The 20318-nt window shown below is 40.7% G+C and overlaps 1 protein-coding gene across 1 annotated transcript in view; it reads right to left on the bottom strand.

Annotated features, from left to right (window-relative positions):
* The window catches only part of sema5a (sema domain, seven thrombospondin repeats (type 1 and type 1-like), transmembrane domain (TM) and short cytoplasmic domain, (semaphorin) 5A), a 124064-nt gene that overhangs the window by 20574 nt on the left and 83172 nt on the right, over positions 1-20318 (bottom strand). Inside the window, exons 13-16 of the mRNA XM_044340182.1 lie at positions 18500-18681; positions 17271-17414; positions 12940-13087; positions 3718-3943 (exon numbers count right to left, since the gene is read on the bottom strand). Of these exons, the coding sequence (XP_044196117.1) occupies positions 3718-3943; positions 12940-13087; positions 17271-17414; positions 18500-18681 (700 nt within the window). The remainder of the gene's footprint in view (positions 1-3717; positions 3944-12939; positions 13088-17270; positions 17415-18499; positions 18682-20318) is intronic.

Here is a 20318-nt window from a genome sequence, read left to right as displayed (position 1 = left end):
TTTGAGCAAGACACTGAACCTCTGGGATGCTAAGTTGCTACACTGTGCTGCCATATAGGTGAAGAGGACAGTGTGTGGGATGAAGAATATGCAAAAACCAATCGCCTTGTGTAAACCGCCCATAAGTTATGCATTAAGCATAAATTATATATGAAGAAGTACTGTATTATTGTAAGTATAGAGTGAAGAGAAGAGTCACATAATTGGCAGGAAAAGAAAAGGCATGTTTTATTAAATTGCCCATAGGATTTTACTACATGAACATTTAAAAATATATGTCTATACAGGCAGTAATGCAAATTATCAAATGTTTGGCTTCATTCAGGCACGTGATATGTGATAAAGAGGAAAAATGGCTACAAAAGCTGCAAGACTAATCACTGGGCGTACATGACGAGAGGTCTTTAAATCACTACAGATCTTAAATAATTAACACATTGCTATCATTAAGCTACAATCACTGATACGAAACAACTCATTATGTTATTTAAAAGCTCATTGTAAATGCTTGGTTAAATCATATATTCATAATCAATCCCTCATAATAAAGACAGATAGAGATCTTAATATGAGAGACAGCGAGACTTGCAGGAAGCTGGCGAGAGGTTGGGAAAGTCGCTAGCATATCTCAAACATCAATTTCTTCTCTCCATTGACAGAGGATTAATTCTCCGTATCTGCGCATCACAGACAAGACTTCCAGGTATGTGTCAATAACACACGCCGTATCTCTGAATATGATCCAAATCGTCAAATGTCAGGTACTACATCTGATAGCTCTGACGCTCAAAGCTACAAACATGATGACATTCTGCCCGAACGCAGGGAGATGGAGAAGATCTCAGAAAACTGGCTGGGCTTTTTATTTAGTAGCAGGGAAGTGACGTCAGTGAGAAAGTTCTTTCAAAGTTCATGTGTTGGCTTCAAATGAGAACACAAAAGCAAGGACATTTCTGGCTGGTAAATTCCCTTGAAACACTCTATCCCTGACTGCTAAAGACACTCCTATTAATCTGTTTAAAAGGAGCATCTATTTTTATTAGCATACATAATCTCTATGCATATTTTACCTCACTGATTTGTTGGATGTTGTTGAGATGTAAGCAAAAGCATGCAGACAAATGCATACAAACACACATAATGGCAACCTGTTTTATAACAGCTCTAGCAAGAAAAGCCCCGGTTTTGCGGAGAGCTCTAATCGATACTAACCCGCCTGATGCAAATAGTAAATCTTTATCAGGTGACACGCCATTCCTTTCGGGTGCTCATCATCTCGGAGGGATCGCAGCGTCCTTTGCCCCAGTTGTGGACATCAATACACACCACCACTGTGACGGTAATTATCCTGCAATGGCCTCTTGCTTAAAGAAAAGTTAAGTGCTGTCCCCGGGGCTCAGGCACCCCATGCATCTATGAGAGGTGGACGGTGGGAGGAGGACATGTCATGCACGCACACACCTACACTAACATACATACAAGCGCACATATCCAACCCAAAAGACTTGCACACATGCATGCATGTCTACCCACCCACACACACACACACCCACAAGTACACACACCGGTGCTCTGCAGATGGATGGCAAGTTTGATAATGGTTGAAATGAAGAAGTGGATCACTGGAGTCCATCCTCTTTTTCGACAGTTATGACTTAAGACTCCTTGGAGAAGTGAATCATATTGAAGTCTGAAGATGAACAATCAACGCGGGAGGAGAGGAGAGTAGCACACAGAGGCCACGTACACCTCAATAGGTCTTGCTTTCACTCAAGCTGCACAGTACAACTGAAGTCTTTTTTTTCCCCATGGATGAAGAAATTGTTTCAAATTCCACACTGAAGTTTTTTCCCCTAAAACATGCACGGTTAAGCGTTTGATGAGAAGAAGAACCATATCTCTGAGTAAACCAGTTTTGATGTTGAAAAGAAATTTGTTTGACTGATCATTTAGAAGAAGCGAATAGGGAAAAAATATACAAAATATATTTGATTTCATATAAAATCACTCTGTTTAATTCACAAGGCACCGCCAATGCTTTGAGGCAATATTAGGCCAGCAATATAGCCTGCAGTGATATTAATTAATTATCTAGTTAAAACGCCGATATAAGTGGAATATAAAGTGCAATAGCATCTTGACAGATCACTGATGCTGATAATCTTTGGCACAGGGTATATAATGAAGTCTCTCTCTATTAAAAGAGAAATTATAACCTCCCTTCTAAAAAACAGGGGCTCCAAATGCTAGAAGATAATTTTCACCTTAATAAACTGAGTCAACAGTGTTTCCCATTTTTCCTGATGACAGATTTGACAAAACACCGGTTGTTGAGGGGATTTGAAACTTGTGCTCCACAGCTCATACATCACCATCTGTCTGCTGTAGCCTATAGGCTGCTCACATCCTCCGACTCTGACTGACACATTTCCAAAAGTGACTGCCGAACCCACAGCCTTCGCTTTTCAATTGGTGTAATTAACACTGAAACTAATCTGACATTGGGTTTCTGGTGACAACCTCTAATGAAACACATTGTATCTGTTACTTCCTCCTGCTAATCAGAAACAATGCAGACCTATTAAAGCTCATGTCTTTGTTGGCTAATGTCTTGGATGTGTGCCTGTCACTCCTCTTAAGGCTTTGAGTCTGAAGTCAGGTTTTCCCTTTGCTTGCCAGCGCTCATTTAAAACCCTTCAGGAACATTTAAGCGTCTGCTTCAAAGTGTGAAGAGAACAACTTGTACCAGCGACAAGCATCAGAGGACAGATGGAGACTAATAATCAGAAATAAGGAGGAAGAGATGGATCAAAAGAGAGAAAACTCATGATAGTGTACATTAGGGATAACCCCAGTGATTTCTGCAGTATGTGGCATGTGAGTAGTGTAGCAACAGACCACCCAGAGACATACATGAACTCAAAGCGATGGGAGGTTGCCGCAGCCTAGCAAGGCGCTAACTCCAAACTCTTAAAAAACCTGCTTTTCCCTCTGAGGCTGTGAGCAATACCATAAACAAACTTAACTGCTGCATCTGTATCTGAAGCCTCTTTACTGTGGTGTGGTGCCAGCCTGCCTGCCCTCTAATATGTATCCCTCCACTTGACAACATAAACAACTTGTCAATTAGCAGCCTGCTTGTACAAACGTTTACAGCGTTTAATTCACCAGGGGCGTGGCTGACTGAGACTGTGTGGTGTACCAACTCAGACAAAAGGGAATAGCTGGGATGATGGATAAAGAGAGTGTGTTTGTGTGCCTATAATTGAACTGTGTGCATTCATCTGTATGTGTGTGTTTGCGGATTTGTGTTTGTGTGTGTGTGTGAAAGATTGCATGGGAGTTCTAAAATTAGTTGTAAACTGCTGATTGGCTTCGTGGATTGGAAGTTCATTAACACGTCTGACGCTTTGATCCGCTGATAAAGTCGAGAACCACGGGACCGTAAACACAAGAGCTGATTAAGACAGCACTCTGTTAACTTTCGCAGGACAGAGAGAGGCAAAGTTTGAAAATGAGAGAAGGCAAGACAGAACACAAGGAAAGAGAAGATCTAATGAACAACAGACACACAGAGAGAAAGGAGGGCTTGAGGCGAGGAGGCCAATAACTAGCCTGCAGAGGCGCAGCAAGCCAGTTGGAGGGAGATAACACTGAAACATCCAGAGGCTGAGATAACTGGATAGAAACCATCTGTCTCTCCCACTCTTCACTCACCGTCAGTGGAGCAGCCGGTGGAGCCGTCACTGGAGCAGTAGCGCATCTCGATCCTCTGCCTGCCTACTTCTAGCAGGCTGGGGTCTGGGATGCGAGCCTTGCAAGTGTAGCGGAAGCGCTGTTCGTAGTGCCCGCCGTTGTCTGAGATGTTGACAGGTGTCCACGGAGTCCAGGGCGTGGTCTTCTTTAGGTCAGGACATGGTAGGGTGTTGCACGACTGGTACTCCTGCAGTCACAGAGACGAAATTTTTTTTACTGCACTTAACGTTGAGCTTTTGGTTGTGGCAAGCACGTTTTCAAGCAGGTGATTTTGCCCTGTCTGGCAAGGAAGAGATAATCACACATCATTAAAGCAATAATTAAGCATGACACACTCAGACAGAAATTTCTAGTGTATTTCCCAAGCATAATAATGCACAGGACAATGGCTTTTGAAATTCTCAGCAGAGTGACTAATATGATATTAAACAGCTTATTTTATGAGGAAATAAACTGTCTTTTCAAAGCTTTCATCGTTGTTCATCCTTGAAAGCCACTTGATTCCATTTCTGGCTGGTTTATGTTGCTAAATCTAGTAGCCTTCATCCATCAAAATACCTGTCACCAACCAACCCAAACCCTTTTTGCCTGGCCCAATCTAGCCTGCCATTCTGCAGGCACACACTGACTAAGGATACATTCCCATTAGACCACTTGCTGAACATGGCAAGAGGCAAACAAGCCAGGCAGAAAAGGTCATTGATCAAGTTTAATTTATAACCAAGGGGAAAGGATGGAGGGTTGGAGGGAGAAGGGGGAGGAAAGGGAGGAGGGGTGATGGCAGGGACCTGGAGAAGTTGATAGAGAAAGAGGCGGAGAAGTGGAGGGGAAAGAAAAAAAAAGAGAAGGCAATAATGGCAACTCTTTCTCCCATCTACATCTGGCTTTGTGAGCTGGGCAGTAAAAATGAAAAACACAGCACTGAAGCTCGAACAGGATGATATGTGAGTCTCATTCAGAAGTGCTATGAGTATATATTTGGCCTCTACTTCCCTCAGCCATCTTCTATTTGGACTCATGGTTGAGAAATATTTTGCTTTCTATAGTGCTATATTTGATGATGAGATTCAAGGAGATAATAGGTGGGTAATAGGCAGTCCAGTCTCCTTTTGTGCCTGGCTAAATAAATAAGGAGGTGGAGGTAGTGATACGTCTGGAGTAAATGACACAGTAACTCAAAGAAGAGAAGGTGAGATGGCTGCCATTTTCCTCGCTACTTGTTTATTTATGCTGAATAGGCCTTGAGTGACTGCCAGACCTTGACAAAATAAGATAAGAGTTCCTTTCTGCATATCCATCAGCCTGTCACATGGGATACGCTGACAGGTCAGCTGAGGAGAGGAGCACTATACGTTATACAGTATACGGGTCTATTTTTCACCATCTTACTTCACCTTTTATGCTCTTTCTTAGTCCCACTATCCATCCATCTATCTTTATATTTCTTCCATCACCTTGTTGTTCATAACTCGCTTTTTATCAGCTCTCTTTCTCCCTCCCCTTGTTCCTCTTTCCCTCCGTATCTCTGTTTCATCTCTCTCTGTCTCTCCCCATCCACCTTTGTTTCTATTTCCTCCTCTCTCCTCCTCTCCCTTCACTCTCTCTCTGCCTCTCTTCCCCGGGGTACCAAGGTTAAAAACACTGGGAGGATTTAGATTCTGTTAGGGCCCCGTGATGAATGAGGGTGTCACCTCCACCGCACTTCCTGCCTCTCCCCATCTAGCGCAGTAATCATCTCCAGACATTAATATTTAACATTATCACGCATCACAGACCAGCCGGCAATCTGTGATTATCAGCCAATAACAAAGAGGAAGAAGGGGGAAAAGAGTCCACCTCAGCGTCTCGCTGCTGCCTACAGCGACAAAAAAAAAGCAACAAATGGCATGAATAGGGGGGAAAAAGGCAAACGATCTGTGAGTGTTTGTTGTGTGAGTTGTTGATGGTGGCCAAACACAGTAAATATTTAATGAGGCTTGTCTGGTGAGCGTTTCTCCCTGTACTCTCAGAGGATTAGTGGAGATGCAGAGGGCTAAGGAGATAATTACTGGGTTTAAAGCTAAACCTCATTCAATGTCTCTGAAGGCATCAACATCAACTAAAGCTAAGGTATATGTAGCTTACAGCATTATGATCAATGTATATGTCATAAAGATGTCGCATTGACTAAAAATGTCCTTGTATGAATGTCCATGCACTTGAATGTTACTTTCATATTTTTGCTGTAGACCTTTAAGCAATAGTTGCCAACCTGAGGTCTCAAGAAAAATCTCAGGGGTAAGAAATCATTTTTATGATCTTTCTCTAATTTTTGCTTTTTGTGAAATACTGGATACATTAAAATCCTTCAAATGACAGGATTATGGAGGGGAAGATGACTAATTTGGTTGAAATACTCAAAACTTGCATCCACGTTGAGGTCATGACCCATGATGTGGGATGACAAGTAGACATTAGGTAATTTTAAAGGGTCATAAGCCAAAAAGGTTGGGAACCACTGACGTTATGGTCTGTGGAAGAGTTGCAGGGAGGGGTCTGTGAAACTTTTGTGGCAATCACAAAATTGGAATTAGTAATAGTGTGAAGAAAAATTCTACTGTTGTTCTCTCCGCTGTTTTATCTATTTATCTATGTGTTTTTTTATAAGGGCAATGCACATTGATCAACATCACTGTAAATGCACCAGGGTCAGCCAAAAGGCAAATTATCAACTGCTGTCCCATAGCCAAATGTTAAATTAGCCACTTTATATAATTATGCTGCTGTTCTTATATGTATTTATGTGTGGGTGTGTGTTGAGGACTGTTTGTGAGAATGGTCTATGTGGAGTATACTTATATTGAAAATTATTGAAAATGTAATAAAAGTAGTGAAATAATATGAATAATTATACTGCTATCCAAGCTAATCACCATAAATATAAGCGAGAATAAGACGCAACGCCATGAAGATACAGTAGTGGTCCCCAGTATCGACTCTGTGTCTCCTGGGAGTCAATGATGTGCAGAACAGGTTGAAAACTCCCACTGCTGACAATATTACCTCCAATAACAACTGTTGAAAGAGAATGGGCAGTTTATTGTCTTTTACTGCCAAAAAAAAGAACTTTGTTATAGTAGCTATGCATGTGAATACAAAATCTAGCATAATAACAAAAACAAAAACAGTCCCTGCTGCTCTTAGAGTGGCAATTTTTATAACATGTTTTGAATAATGCATTCAAAATATTGAAAATGGACCCGAGGATGTGAAATAAACATCAGTACAGCTTTGCCCATAAAATCTCATAAATCCAACACACACACACACGCACGCACACATGAACACACACACACAGACACACACACACAAATTAAATAACTCCACTCAAATGATATTCTCTGTGCCTGAGCAGCAAATAGGTCATCTTAGGCATACATTACATGTTCGTAAATGTGTAAATGTAAATGTGCCTGTCTGAATGAAAAATAAGAAGGAATTTGGATTAAAACTGTGATTAATTGCGCTCTTCATACATTTAGGCAAAACAAGGTGATCAAAATTAGCTCTTTCTGTGTTTCATCTCATTCTCTCCAGCTGATATGGTGAGCTAATAAAGCAAAGTGATAAAGCTACAACGCCCCCCCAAAAAAACCAATAAAAACCCAACAAAAACCAAGATACATTTCCTGCATTTCTCACTCAGCCACACTCACATCTCAATTTCTGAGAAATTAACCGAAAGTGAGCACATGGTGGAAATCAGTTGAATGTGACAAGTGGCATGTGGAACGCAAAATTGGATTCAATTAGTTTGCTGATTTCAACTCATATCCATGCTCCCCCTGGCGAGAATGGTGATATGCATTACGGGCAAATGGAGAGCGGTGATTTTATGCTGTGCAACACCTTTAACAGGCAGCTGCTCGGAGACGGCCAACGCTGTAATGTGTTTCTGGCTGGAGCTCAGGAGAGCTGGGCCGGGAGGAGGCGTGATAGCATCTTTACTGCCTCGCGCGAACAAGCTGCCCGGTTGGTCAGTATAGATGTGGTGATCGGGCTGTTTGTGTACTGTATGTGCAAGACTGTGTACTCATGTGCCAAGTTGACTACTGAGTGAAAGTTTGACTTTAGGCTGGCACTTGGGCACTGATTTGTGTGTGGGCGTGTGGGTGCATGTTTATAAGTTTATGCATGACTGAGTTATGGATTCAGGCAGTTCCTATCTCATTCTGTCTCCATCCACAGACCTTTCTGCTTATTTTTCAGGTGTTATAGGCTGAGGGGATACACGTTGAGGAGGAAGAAGGGCAAAAAAAGAAAGAGAGGGAGTGTGTATGTGTCAGCATAGTGTCTGGGTGTCCTCAGACTCGCTGCTTATTTTTATTGAAGAATATACGTATGGGGAGTGGAGAGTGAAGTATACTGCATGTCTTTACTTCTTTGTGTGTGTGTGTGTGAAGGGGAGAGAATGTGTGTATGTATGTAAGGTACAAAAGGCTGTGTGTGGTGTCTGGCCAGCTTTGGGAGGTGAATAATAAGGAGTCGTGCCTCTCCAGCCTCCTACCATCATTACACTCATTATACTTCTAATTGGACTGGGAGAGCTGTGTATGTGTGTGTGGGAGAGAAGGAGTGCGAGGAGAGGAAAGCATGTGCGTTGATGTATATTATGATGCCTACATATACACACTTGTACACTGACGTTTAAGTGAGTCGCCACAGATGTGAGATGTGAGAGTGACTAATCCTCCCCAGTGCCTACATCTTTATCTATTGTGGTCGAGTCCACGGAGACGGAGGCCTAATGTTCCTCAAGTCTCTGTGACACATCAGTTCAATTAGTAGCGTCGACCAAAACACACTTTGTCAAACACAGTCTTCTCTCTCTCTTTGTCTCCCCACCACTCTGACTCTATAATGAAGCCTGCTGTCGGCCAGGAGCAGGTCTCCTGGCTACACAACAGTGCACACACGCACGCACACATACACTAACACTCAGTGAGCACTCTGAACAATACAAACACACACACACACACAAGTGTGTTCACACATCAGTGTGCCTACACAAACACCGGGTACTTAACTTTCATTTCATAGCCTGGCTGCACAACTGAACTCCTTGCAGGTAAATAGAACAGCTCTCAATATCATTAAGCAGCTCTGTGCGTCCTCAGTTCTGCATGGCTCATATTTGACTTATTTAACTCACGGAGAAAGAGTCAAGATGTGCAGTTCAGAGGAGAACAATGGTCCTTTTTGATCCGCGGAAGTGAGATTTGATATTTGATGTACTTTACTGTATAAAGTAGGAAATGCCAAGGTGAGTGATATCTTCTTGAAGACGGAACATCTCTGAAATAAGCCGTCTTCCATTAAAGTAAAATACCAGGGTGCCATTTACTGTAGAGATGTAGCTCATTTAATTTTGGTTTGATCTAGTTAAAGTTATTTTACGATGTATGCAGAAATTATGAAAGTGGATTTTTTAAAATTTACACATTTGGCATAGTTTGTAATGCCTTAATGTAGGTGACCTGGTGGCTATAAAATATGCACAATGTAAAAAGACATGGATGTGATATTAAATTTCACAACACACACATTTTTAAATTATTTCATGGAGGAGATGTTCATCTCTCCCTGTGAGTGTCATATGATTGACAGAAAGATAAGTACGCTGTGATGAACACACTGAAACATAAACACCAAAAAGTAGCCACAGAATAAAAATCCAGGGCCAAGACTACATATTTGCTTTGATGCATTATGGCCAATATGTAGGTGTCTGTGAATATTTTTTTTCTGTAAATCACTGCTTCTAGAAATTTGAGAATGAGCCCTGAAAACTAACTGTAGCACCATGAATAATGAAAAGAAAATGAATCTTTCTTTTTCTGTCTCTTATGATTATGAACAAGTTGAACTCAGTCAGCATTTATATACAGTATGTTATTCAACTTGGAATGTGAACTTCTTTAAAAGTGTTCAATTAGGGAATTATTTTCTTTTAGAAAAACTATAATTTATCTTTCAAATGTTTTTTTTTTGTATCAAACCTCTTTTTCAGAATACCTACCCTTAATGGATAATGACTAAGTGCTTCATTGTTTTGAAAAAAATGACTTTTTATCCAAGGTTGACTGACTGAACACATTTCCTCTTGTTTAGCAAAGCCTTTGAGTCATCACAGAGGTAAAGATGGGGCTAAGTAATGTACTCGTGGTACTGTACATTGGCGTTGGGCCACCAGAGCATCGCGCACCATGCATATTTATTTCCAGCCCAGACTTTGCAAGCTCCTCTGAGGATTCAAACCTGTAATGCAGATACAGTGAAACGAGAGAGATGAAGCAGCGCCGCGTGGACCGGGGTTCAGACTGATGAAGTTGCAGTCATGTGCCCTTTTGCATCAGCAAAATGAGGCGCAGAGCACCTCGGGACTAAATACTTCCCTGATGATAAGACTGCTGAGGCTGAAGGCAATGACACACACAGGGCCACATTAGGGCAGGTTTGAGGGAAATAAATCCAAGAGTCTGTTCTTTTAATCATGAATGTAGCAACATTTTGTTTTCAGGGGTCGCATAGTGAGTAGAGACACTTGTGGTTAAATTAAGGTGTCCTTGACCTGAATCCCAACTAGTTTCACTTGTGCTATTCTGAATCGTTGTTCTGTGAGCTCCCTGTGGAATGGATATAAGCGTAGAAAATTGTACTTCAGCGATCAATAGAGAATCACAAAAAATAAATAACTGAATAGATTTTTTGCTCAGTGATTCACTTTACAGCATGTTGGGAGTGTTAACCATCTACCGGTGCACTGTTCTAAAAGTAAGTATTAGTAATTCTTGCAAATTCTCTGCCTGACATCTCTGTAAAACACCAAGCAGATGTTACCCTACCACTGTCAATTAATGTCTGGCAAACGCCTGGAGCTGACCACAGGTGGCTGCAGCAACATCAATCCTGACAGGTAAATATGAACGTACACTCATACATACATGCACCGACATCTAACACATTTATTTTAAGGTCTCGGGGCGTTTGGTCTGCAATGTGTGTGTGTGTGTGTGTGTGTGTGTGTGTGTGTGTGTATGGTCTCCTTCTGTTTAATTAAACATGGATCTGTCTAGGGGAACAGAACACAGACAGATGGCACATAAAAACAAACTCCATAACACTTTTTTGAGGGGTCTTTGATGAAATTAAAAGAATGTTTTCCCATCACCCTTTATCTTCAAGTGTTGAATACAAATGTATAACTATTTTCATTAAAAACATGCATGCCATTTCAATTTTTTTTTAAAGTTCCTTGCCTTAAACACTGAAGCTCTGCTTCCTAGAGGCTTTAATTGCATTGAGGACATTGTTATACATTAACTGTTGTGCCATTAAGCATCTTATCAGAGTTGTAAATGAAAGGCAAGCAAATGTTTCTTTGATCTGAGTAAATATGCAGCAATAATACCTGTTAGCCAAGCTGTCCAAATAAAATCCTCCCAAGAAAGCAAAGGTGTATCTAAAGTCTGCATGTAATTACAATTCTGGTGGCTGAGACGGCCCCAATTAGCTCATGTCGCAATGTTAGAAGACAAGGAGTCAATAGGGAAACAAAACAAAACAAAAAGGGACAACAAGAGAAAGTCCAAAAGCAACAGTGAAGAAGAAGAGTGTCAAACTGCTAATGATTGAAACAGAGGAAGTAGAGGGAGCGGGTGAGTCTATACAAGGTGCCTTTCTGACCTTTCCCACTGACACAGCTCTGCTCTTTCTATGTCACTTTCTTGTCTGTAATCATTACGAGACTACTCCTTCCCCAGATACCAACTGAGCTGTAGCTTGTCTCCAAACGGAGGATGAGTCAAAAAAAAAATACTGTCAGTCAAAGATAGACTTTCCCTTTTGGAAACAGCAATGCAGAGGTACTGAGATTCCCTCGTGCTCACCATCAGTCTCCGTTTCTGAACTGAGTTTCCTTTAGGAATGCCCCGCATTCCCAGGATGCTTCAGTGAGGATAATGGCCACTACCTAATGACAGAAATAAGACAGCTGCCATCTGTGTGTGTGTGTGTGTGTGTGTGTGAGAAAGAGAGAGAGTGAGAGGGAGAGATACACGGAGAGAGAGAAGGTAGGTACACGTAGCAGTAGAAGATATGATGTGACTGCTAAATTGCTGCTTAATGGGAGGTCACTCTTTTCATTTGGGTGTTCTGCAGCTACTAATATGTCATGGGCAATTATCAGATACTATATATGCTCTTGAGGTTGCGAGGCCTCGTGTGGGATGTTTCATATGCTGGCAGGGTATTATTTAGCTTCACAACGGGCCATTACACAACCTGTGGGATGTGCTCTTTTAGCTTAATGTGATTTGGGTAGTTGAATGCTTTTTTAGCAATTGGAAGCATATAAAAAGATGTCATCCAACGCCACTTTAGTTTTACAAAGTGAATCTCTGTGTGCAATCATTTATTCCACATACACGCAGATAGTGAAATATGTGCTTATACACATATCAAATACATGGTAATACATTTAAAAAAGTAAGCTTTGAGGATCAACTTTGTCCTTTTGTCCTTACACCATCCAAAACTTACATTTTTCTATCAAAATTGTAAGTAAAACACACAAACAAACAAAAATACTCTTCGAGAATCCAGTGCATCCACAAGGCCCTGACCCATATTCTTTAATTCATTTCAAAGAGGGACACAAGAGGCTACAGCTATCGTGTTCATTCCTTCTTATTTTTACCAGGACTGTGGATGAGGGTGTGTGTGTGTGTGTGTGTGAAAATAGCACCAGAAATAACACCAGCATCACATCATTCTGTCAACAAGGAGAACGCAGAGGCTCATATTTCAACACTTCCTTGCATCATCCGTGCTTTGGAGAGAGCTTTGTGGCAGAAAATAAGCCTATTCATATGTGGAGTGATTACAGTGTGTGTGTGTGTGTGTGTGAGTGTGTGTGTGTGTGTGTGTGGTATTAAATGGGTCTTGGTAATAAATCTGATGGATGCTGCCACTGTATAAATATAGCCAGGGGATTTGGTCATGTTAGATGTTCCAATTTCATCACCAGTGACTGCTCATCGCCTCAAATGGCTCAGGCTGTGATCCTAAACAATGAATAGACAAGAGAGAAGGACATATAGATGGATGGTACATGTGAGAGCTTTTGTTTTTTGCGTGACATACCTGACCACACCCCGGACAGTCGTTGCCGTTCTCACAGATTCTTCGTCGTGACTGGATGCCTCCGCCACAAGGTACGGTGCAGCGTTCCCATGCCGACCAGGCCGACCAGTAGACGTGCGGCGGGCAGGGCAGGTGTTCATTACAGTACCTGGAAAGGAGAAAAGGGCTCAGTTTGTAAGTTTGCTTAATCAGGTAGCGTCATTGAGATCAAGATTGTTTTGTCATGAGAGACCTGAGAGCAAAATCGCAACGAGTATACAGCACAAAAAAGAGGTGATTAAATGTCAGACATCCATTAATCAAGCGATAAAAAGAAAGAAAAACAATTCATAAAAACAGAAAAACATCTCCAAGGGATATGAAAATATTAGAGCATACATATTGGATGTCTAGGTAATTGCTGGCTGTGGTGGAAGAAGATTCTTTACTGAAGTAAAAGTTGCAACACCACGCTCGTAATTTTCTTTATTAAAAGTACAAATCCTGCACTTAAAAAAAAAAAAAAATCAAGTAAAAGTATGGAAGTATTATCGCAAAATATACTTTAAGCATCAAAAGTAAAAGAACTAAATGCAGAAAATTGAGGATTTTATATATTCTTGTTGGTTACTTTCATTGATAACAATTCATCAAGTCATAAAGTTTTGTATGTAATATCTTAATTTGTACAGTAATTACAGTAAATGTCTAATAAATATAGTGGAGTAGAAATGGTATAAAATAAGAATACTTGAGTAAATGTACTTGTTACCTACAGTCCCGTACTGTACTTACAAGATAAGGTAGTTTGAAGTATGTATGAATGAAGTGGGTAACTACTGAATCCAGCATGACAGCTTCCTTCGACTCGTCTCTGGAAAATTAAATAACTACTTTATCTGAAGGAGCACTAAAATTATATGTGAAGGCCACTGGAGACGTCACCACACTTTTTAGCTTTGCCGCTGAACTGAAATAGCTACAAAGAGCTCATACCACAAAACAGGGATGTCTCAAAAAAAAAAAAGGCGTGTAAACTTCACTTAAAACAAACTATAACAAGCCCAACATATCTGTTTGATGTGGCCATTGAGTGCAGAGAACACAGTGAACCAGAACATATGATTGAATCACGCCACTAGAGACAGGTTTGTGACATATATCTGTGTGTGTGGTGTAAAGGGCAGCGTCGGAAGGATAAAAAAGCACAAGCTAAGAAAATTCAATCTCAAATCTTAATGAACATGCATATGCATTTTGCATAATTCATTGACACAGCCTATTAAAAAAGCCACAAAGATGCATACATCATCTCTAATTACATCGTTTTACAAGACAGGATTACTGCGATGTCTAAAATACTTACTGTAATTACTCAGTCCTCATTATACAATAACGATAGGCGAATGCCAGCCTTATTAGAGCCATATAATTTATTTTATAACTTTTTATGCATACTATAAAATTGCTTTTATTGCTATTTTGTTGTGTTTTGGCACATGACTGCCTTTTGAAGAAAATTGAGTCCTCTTGTGCTAAAATAGCTTTAACTTTATTCCCTTTCTCCAGCGGCTCAGGCTGGATATTTCCATTGTACTATTCCCAAATACTTTGCTATTGTTCATGGTGAATCAAAAGCTAGATTCTGTACACCCTGGTTGTTAAAATCCTTAGAGCAGTCTTCTTTTCCACTTTTACTAATCTGCACACTTGTAGTGGGATGATACAGCGGGGTTTGGGGGAGCGGGGTTGGAGAAGAAGTGTGTGTGGATTACAATCTTGTACATGCCTGAGAGAAGAAGAGATGTACAAACACACACACACACACACACACACACACACACACACACACACACACACACACACACACACACACACACACACACACACACACTCACATTCATGAATGCAGGCTTGCATACAGACACAAAATTCCCCTGCTGCACCAATAAAAAACTGCTCTCATCAATACACAGCAGATTTAGAGCTTTAAAATCATCATCATACACACTTTTAATTATTTCCAACAAGTCAGTGGCGTTGGTCCATCTTCCCTTATCCTTTATGCTCTAAAAACACACAGAGCTGATCAGACTAAACCGCTGCTAATTACTTGCTATAGGCTGAGTAAGCAGTGTGGACGATGTCAGAGTGCTAAGGGAAATACCAACAGAAGGTCCATAAATGCAGGCATTAAACAGCCAGATTTAAGCCCATAGCGCTGCTGTGCAAAAACATTTGCTTTATCTTTAAAAGCTCTGCCTGCTGCAAACAATCAGGATAAAACTTATGGGACGCCTGTTGGCTAAAAGAAAGGCCTGAAAAGAGGTGGGAGAAGAGGTTTAATTTGTCCTTTGAATCTTTTTAGTTTTTGTAAACATATGTACATGTGAGCTTGTACCCTATGCAGGCACACATGTGAACATGAGGCATGTGCATTAATCCAAACAGTGCATTGGTACTGCAGGCAAGAACAAAGTGTGTAGTGAGGCTTTCTGCAGACGTCAAACACCTCTGAAAGGAGGTCTGTGCCCCATAAAATAAAAGCCGTTCACGCTATTAAAAGAATCGTTCAGTGTTCAAAAGCTGATAAAGTGCCAGTCCTTTTCATTCCATGCAGATTAAAGCTTGTACAGAAGATGTTACCTATTTCACACATGGGCAACTATAAACAACAGATGTGCAAGAAGTTTTTGGACACCGTTGCACACGGTGATCTTCCATTGAAAGGTTTTCCCTATTTTCTCCAAGCTTTGGCGATACACGTTGTCTGACATGCCTGGATATGCTCATATTGGACACACACACACAAACATGCACGCGCACACACAAGCAAACATTTCCCTGCATCCTATCTTTTTCTCCCTCAGGCAGTCACAGACTGACACAGCACAATTCATCTGTTAACACATTTTCTCTTTCTATCTTCCTGCCTCAATGTTCGTCCGTTGGTCTGTCTCTCTTTCTCTCTCTCTCTCTCTCTCTCTCTCTCTCTCTCTCTCTCACGCACACACACACACACACACACACACACACACACACACACACACACACACACACACACACACCTTGTACAGATCCTTTTCCAGCCCTCATAGCTGGCCCCTAACAGGCCTAAGGTGTTTTAAATAGCTGAACAGAGCAAGTACTGAGAGCAGGAAGGGGAGATGAAACAAAGGAGATTAAAGCTCGGAGAAAGAAAAATAGAGAGGGCGGCAAAACCTGTTTCTGGTCTCCTGCGGTCTTTTGTGCCAGCCAGCGTTTTTTTTTTTTTTTTTTGGTGTGGTTCATAAGTAACTGGGCTGTGCCAGTCACTTCATATATTTTCCACAGAGCTCCTGGTGGAGCAGTCCTTGAGAAAAGGACCGCTAAGGACTGCTCTACCTGGAACACCAGTGAGTGAGAGAGAGGAGGGTGAGAGGCGAGAGGAGTGAAAGAGGAAATGAAAAAGTGCAGAGAAAAGAGAGAAAAAAGGATGTAATATAAGGTTCATTCTTGAAGGCCATATCCAATTACTCATACATCGTGACGCTGTTTCTGTTGCCATAGTAACGATTGGTAACAATTTATTTCTCTTCATTCCTTCCCTGTTCTCTCTGAACTGTATTTATTTGCACTTTTTCTCCCTCCACCTCTGGTTAACAGCAGAAGTCGGATGAAAAACATCAGCATAATGCCTCGCTCAGTAACACAGACACTATGGACAGAGAGGAAGAATGCCTTAATTAAGATATGTCACTTGTTATTAAGATCAAATTGAAATAATGTAATAAAGCCACTGCCATCTAATTTTCAAACGCCCCAGAGCTGTCACAGCTTTACTTATTCCTTTTCTGATTTGGCACACTGAGACGAACAAAACTTCAACTTTAAAACTTTTCATCTCCTGACCTTTTCTACCTGGGCTGCTTTGTATGTCTCTTTGTGCTTCTTCACATACTTTCTCCTTGAAAAACTGTTTTTTTTTTTCAGACCTTGAAAGTTGCTTAGAAACCACACAAACATCTTTAAAAGGCGATTATTCTACGCCAAAGCCTCCAAATCTTCAAAACGTAGACTCGGTCTGTGTGTGAAAGCCAGATAATTACCCAAGCACAGGCCTATCCCACACATTTCTTAATTGGCTGTCACAAAGTTGGACAGAAGTGGAGGGGGGGAAAAAAAAGGAAAAAGAAAAAGTCACAGTCAAAGTCATACTTCCTAACTGCAGGTTGCAAATTACGGAGCAAAAAGACTTCTTTCTTTTCTTTCACATGCACACAAATCCAAACACGCATATACAGAAAGTATTCGCTTTAGTCAGTACGCATGATTGCATGTATAAAATGTAAGTATGTGTGTGTATGTATTACCTCTCTTCACGGTTCTGACCCACACACACTCGTCCACCGTGGCGAGGGGTTGGGTTGCTGCAGGAACGCTGACGAACCTGGAAGCCGATGCCACAGCTGGTGCTGCAGGGAGACCAGGATGTCCAGGGAGTCCATGCTCCGTTTCTATGGAGACAAACAGAGGAACATCAATCTAAGTTACTTCAGCCGCTGATGGAGAGGTGGATAACAACAATAAGATTGCAGCTTGAAGATTTTAATAATAGCCTCACCACATGAATCCCCCGAGTTCATCACCCCACGAGAAACTAGCTCATTTAACTCTGCTTTGAATACGGTATAAATTTAAGCTGAGCCATGCCATATGTCTTTCTGAAATTGAAGGTATAAATAAAAGCTATTTAACATCATTAATAATAGAGATAGCCTGAGAAGATGTTTTCAGTCAATTTCCTGTCAGATTCTGCAATCTTTGTTGTTCAGGATGAAATAAATGTCTAGACAGAAAACCCATTCCTCATTGTTGGTTGCACACAGGACAGGCAAGTTCTGCAACCAAGTTATTGCAACCTGCTGTCATGATTGCCAAATGATTGGTGGTGGGAAATTAGTGGATCAACAAAAAATGAATCAATTACTATTTTGATAATGATAATCTGAGAGTTTAAGGGAAGTATAGTTAAAAAAATGTATTTCTGTTTTAATTTCAATACATCTCTGGTAACTTACGATGGACATTTATCACCAAATTTAGATATTTATTAGACAAAAATATTATTCGATTGGAAGACATAATCTATAGTTTAATTAATAACAAAAATAATCATTAATTGCTTCCCCATTATCAGCTCACAAGGCTTACAGTGTTTTTTTATGCAAGGGTGTGTGTTCACATGCCATGTTCAGCAGGCTGAAGACTGATGCACAGCAGCAGCATCTCAGATTTTAACAATGAGAGTGTCATAATCAGTACTAACACCCAATCAACACTTGTTAGCCTCAAATAAGTGACACTGAATATTCAACACAGAACAATTTACTGTGTGTGGATTTCACAAGCTGTCCTCACAGCACCCTTACACAAGTAGGTGTGAGGGTGCTGTGAATTAATAAATAAATATCTATATCTATCCCTCTGATGTTCTATCCATCTGTCTAAATAGAGAGAAAGATCTATACATCAAATACTAATAGTAAAGACAGAAGACAGATTTACAGATATGAGCTTATGTATCACCAAAGAAATTTACCTGGAGCAGTTGGCGACCTCAACACTGATCCCATGACACAGCTGGCCGCCACACTGAGGGGCGGGGTTATCACAGGCTCGTGTCCGACAGAGACAGGACCCTGCACTGCCTCCATCATTGTGGCTACAAGTGGACCATCCTGACCAGGCACCAAAGCCTCCATCGACCGTCACATTACGGACCTGTTGGCGAAGAAGAACGTTCAAAAATAGAACTTTCAAAAGTAATGGCTTTTCTCAGAAACCGGTCATTGCATTAGAATGATGCTCTCAGGAATGCGTTGCTCTGGGAAACACAGCCCACAGCTATGGTGGGTGCAAACAGAAATCAATTTTCCTCAAATAGATGCAGAAATTACATCATCTACAGCAATCTAAAATTGTTCAGTTACAGGCACGAAAATGTACCTCAAACATGAGGAAGATATATGAAAATTGTCTGAGGATATGATGAGTTTCCAAATAAGGAAAAAAGAGATTCAGGGGGGTAAATGAGAAGGGTGAATGGACACACTCAAAGGACAGAAATATGAGGAAATAAAAGTGGCTGCATAAATAGATATTTGAAGCAAAATAGAAAGAAACAGGAAGGCTCCGGTATAACAGGAGCTATGAATTACGAGTGATGTCCTGGGCATATGAGCTAAATGCACACACACACACAAAAAGAACTGGTGTGAGATTCAGAACTGAAGATGATATGAGCTATGTTGCCGCTGCATTTCAGGGTGATTTAAAAATGCAAAAAACATTTTCACATGGGGAGAAGAGAGAGTGTGATCATTAGCTGCTGTGGCAGAAGCAGAAATAACGTTTGCCCTCCACTCTTACTGGTAACTGAACTCTGCTGCGTTCCTAAATGGGGGACGCGTGGCTAAGACAGACAACATTTGCATTAAGGGACTGCCTAGAAAGCAAACAACTACAAAGAGACGGCCAGTATCACATCTCTTTCACCAATTATTCAATTATTTATAGCTGAGAATATGAATGACATGGCACATATGTGTGACAATATCTGTTCAATGACTATACTAAACACACACAGCCAAAGACAGTAAAATACTTATTTTTTCTGGTGAGAAAAGTACATGTACTTTTATTAAAATGGAGAATAGAATCTTTTTTTTAGAAAAGAAGGACACCAGAAATGGGATGATAGAGTCTGAAGGCTATCGTGTTTTATGTGGATTATAAGAGGAATAATTACATTTTCATAGACAGAAATGATGTATTTCCCTTTTTTTAATCTCAAGAATACTGTAGCAGTATGTCTTTTTTTCAGAGTGTGGGTTGATTAAAGTTACTTTACTGAACTGAGGTCCTTACTATAACATTTACTGTACTGTCATTTCCATTTTACCTGAGTGGAAACTTAGACAAAACATACAGAACAGTGACTAAGACTCTATTGTACTCTCCCTAAAACCACAGAGAGACTTTTTTTTCTCCATCTAGACATGAGACTGTGGTGCCAGATGGCGTTTGTGAATAGGTTGGTAAAGCGTATCTCCTGTCTCTGCCTACACAACGCGTCTCAGTGTGCAAAACCCTTGACAGGCCTCCAGCTCCAAACTTCCACTTTGCAACAGAGCAGACATTCAGTCACTTTAGCTGTTTTTCAAAACTGCTAATGGACTCACGGGGAACGAAACTAACTGATAGAAGACAATGTCATGTTTTTTTTTTTTTTTGCTTTTCTTCACTTGGCATAGAACTATTTTCAAGCATGAAAATTTTCCCGTCCTGGCCTGGCTTCATAAATCCTATTGTATAGCCATTTCTCTGTCAGCATACAAAGTTATTACTGCTGGAGTTAA

The sequence above is a fragment of the Thunnus albacares genome, chromosome 21, assembly GCF_914725855.1.
Source record: "Thunnus albacares chromosome 21, fThuAlb1.1, whole genome shotgun sequence".
NCBI lineage: Eukaryota > Metazoa > Chordata > Actinopteri > Scombriformes > Scombridae > Thunnus > Thunnus albacares.
The sequence above is the reverse complement of the archived record's forward strand: the minus strand, read 5'-3'. Positions and strand labels throughout refer to the sequence as shown.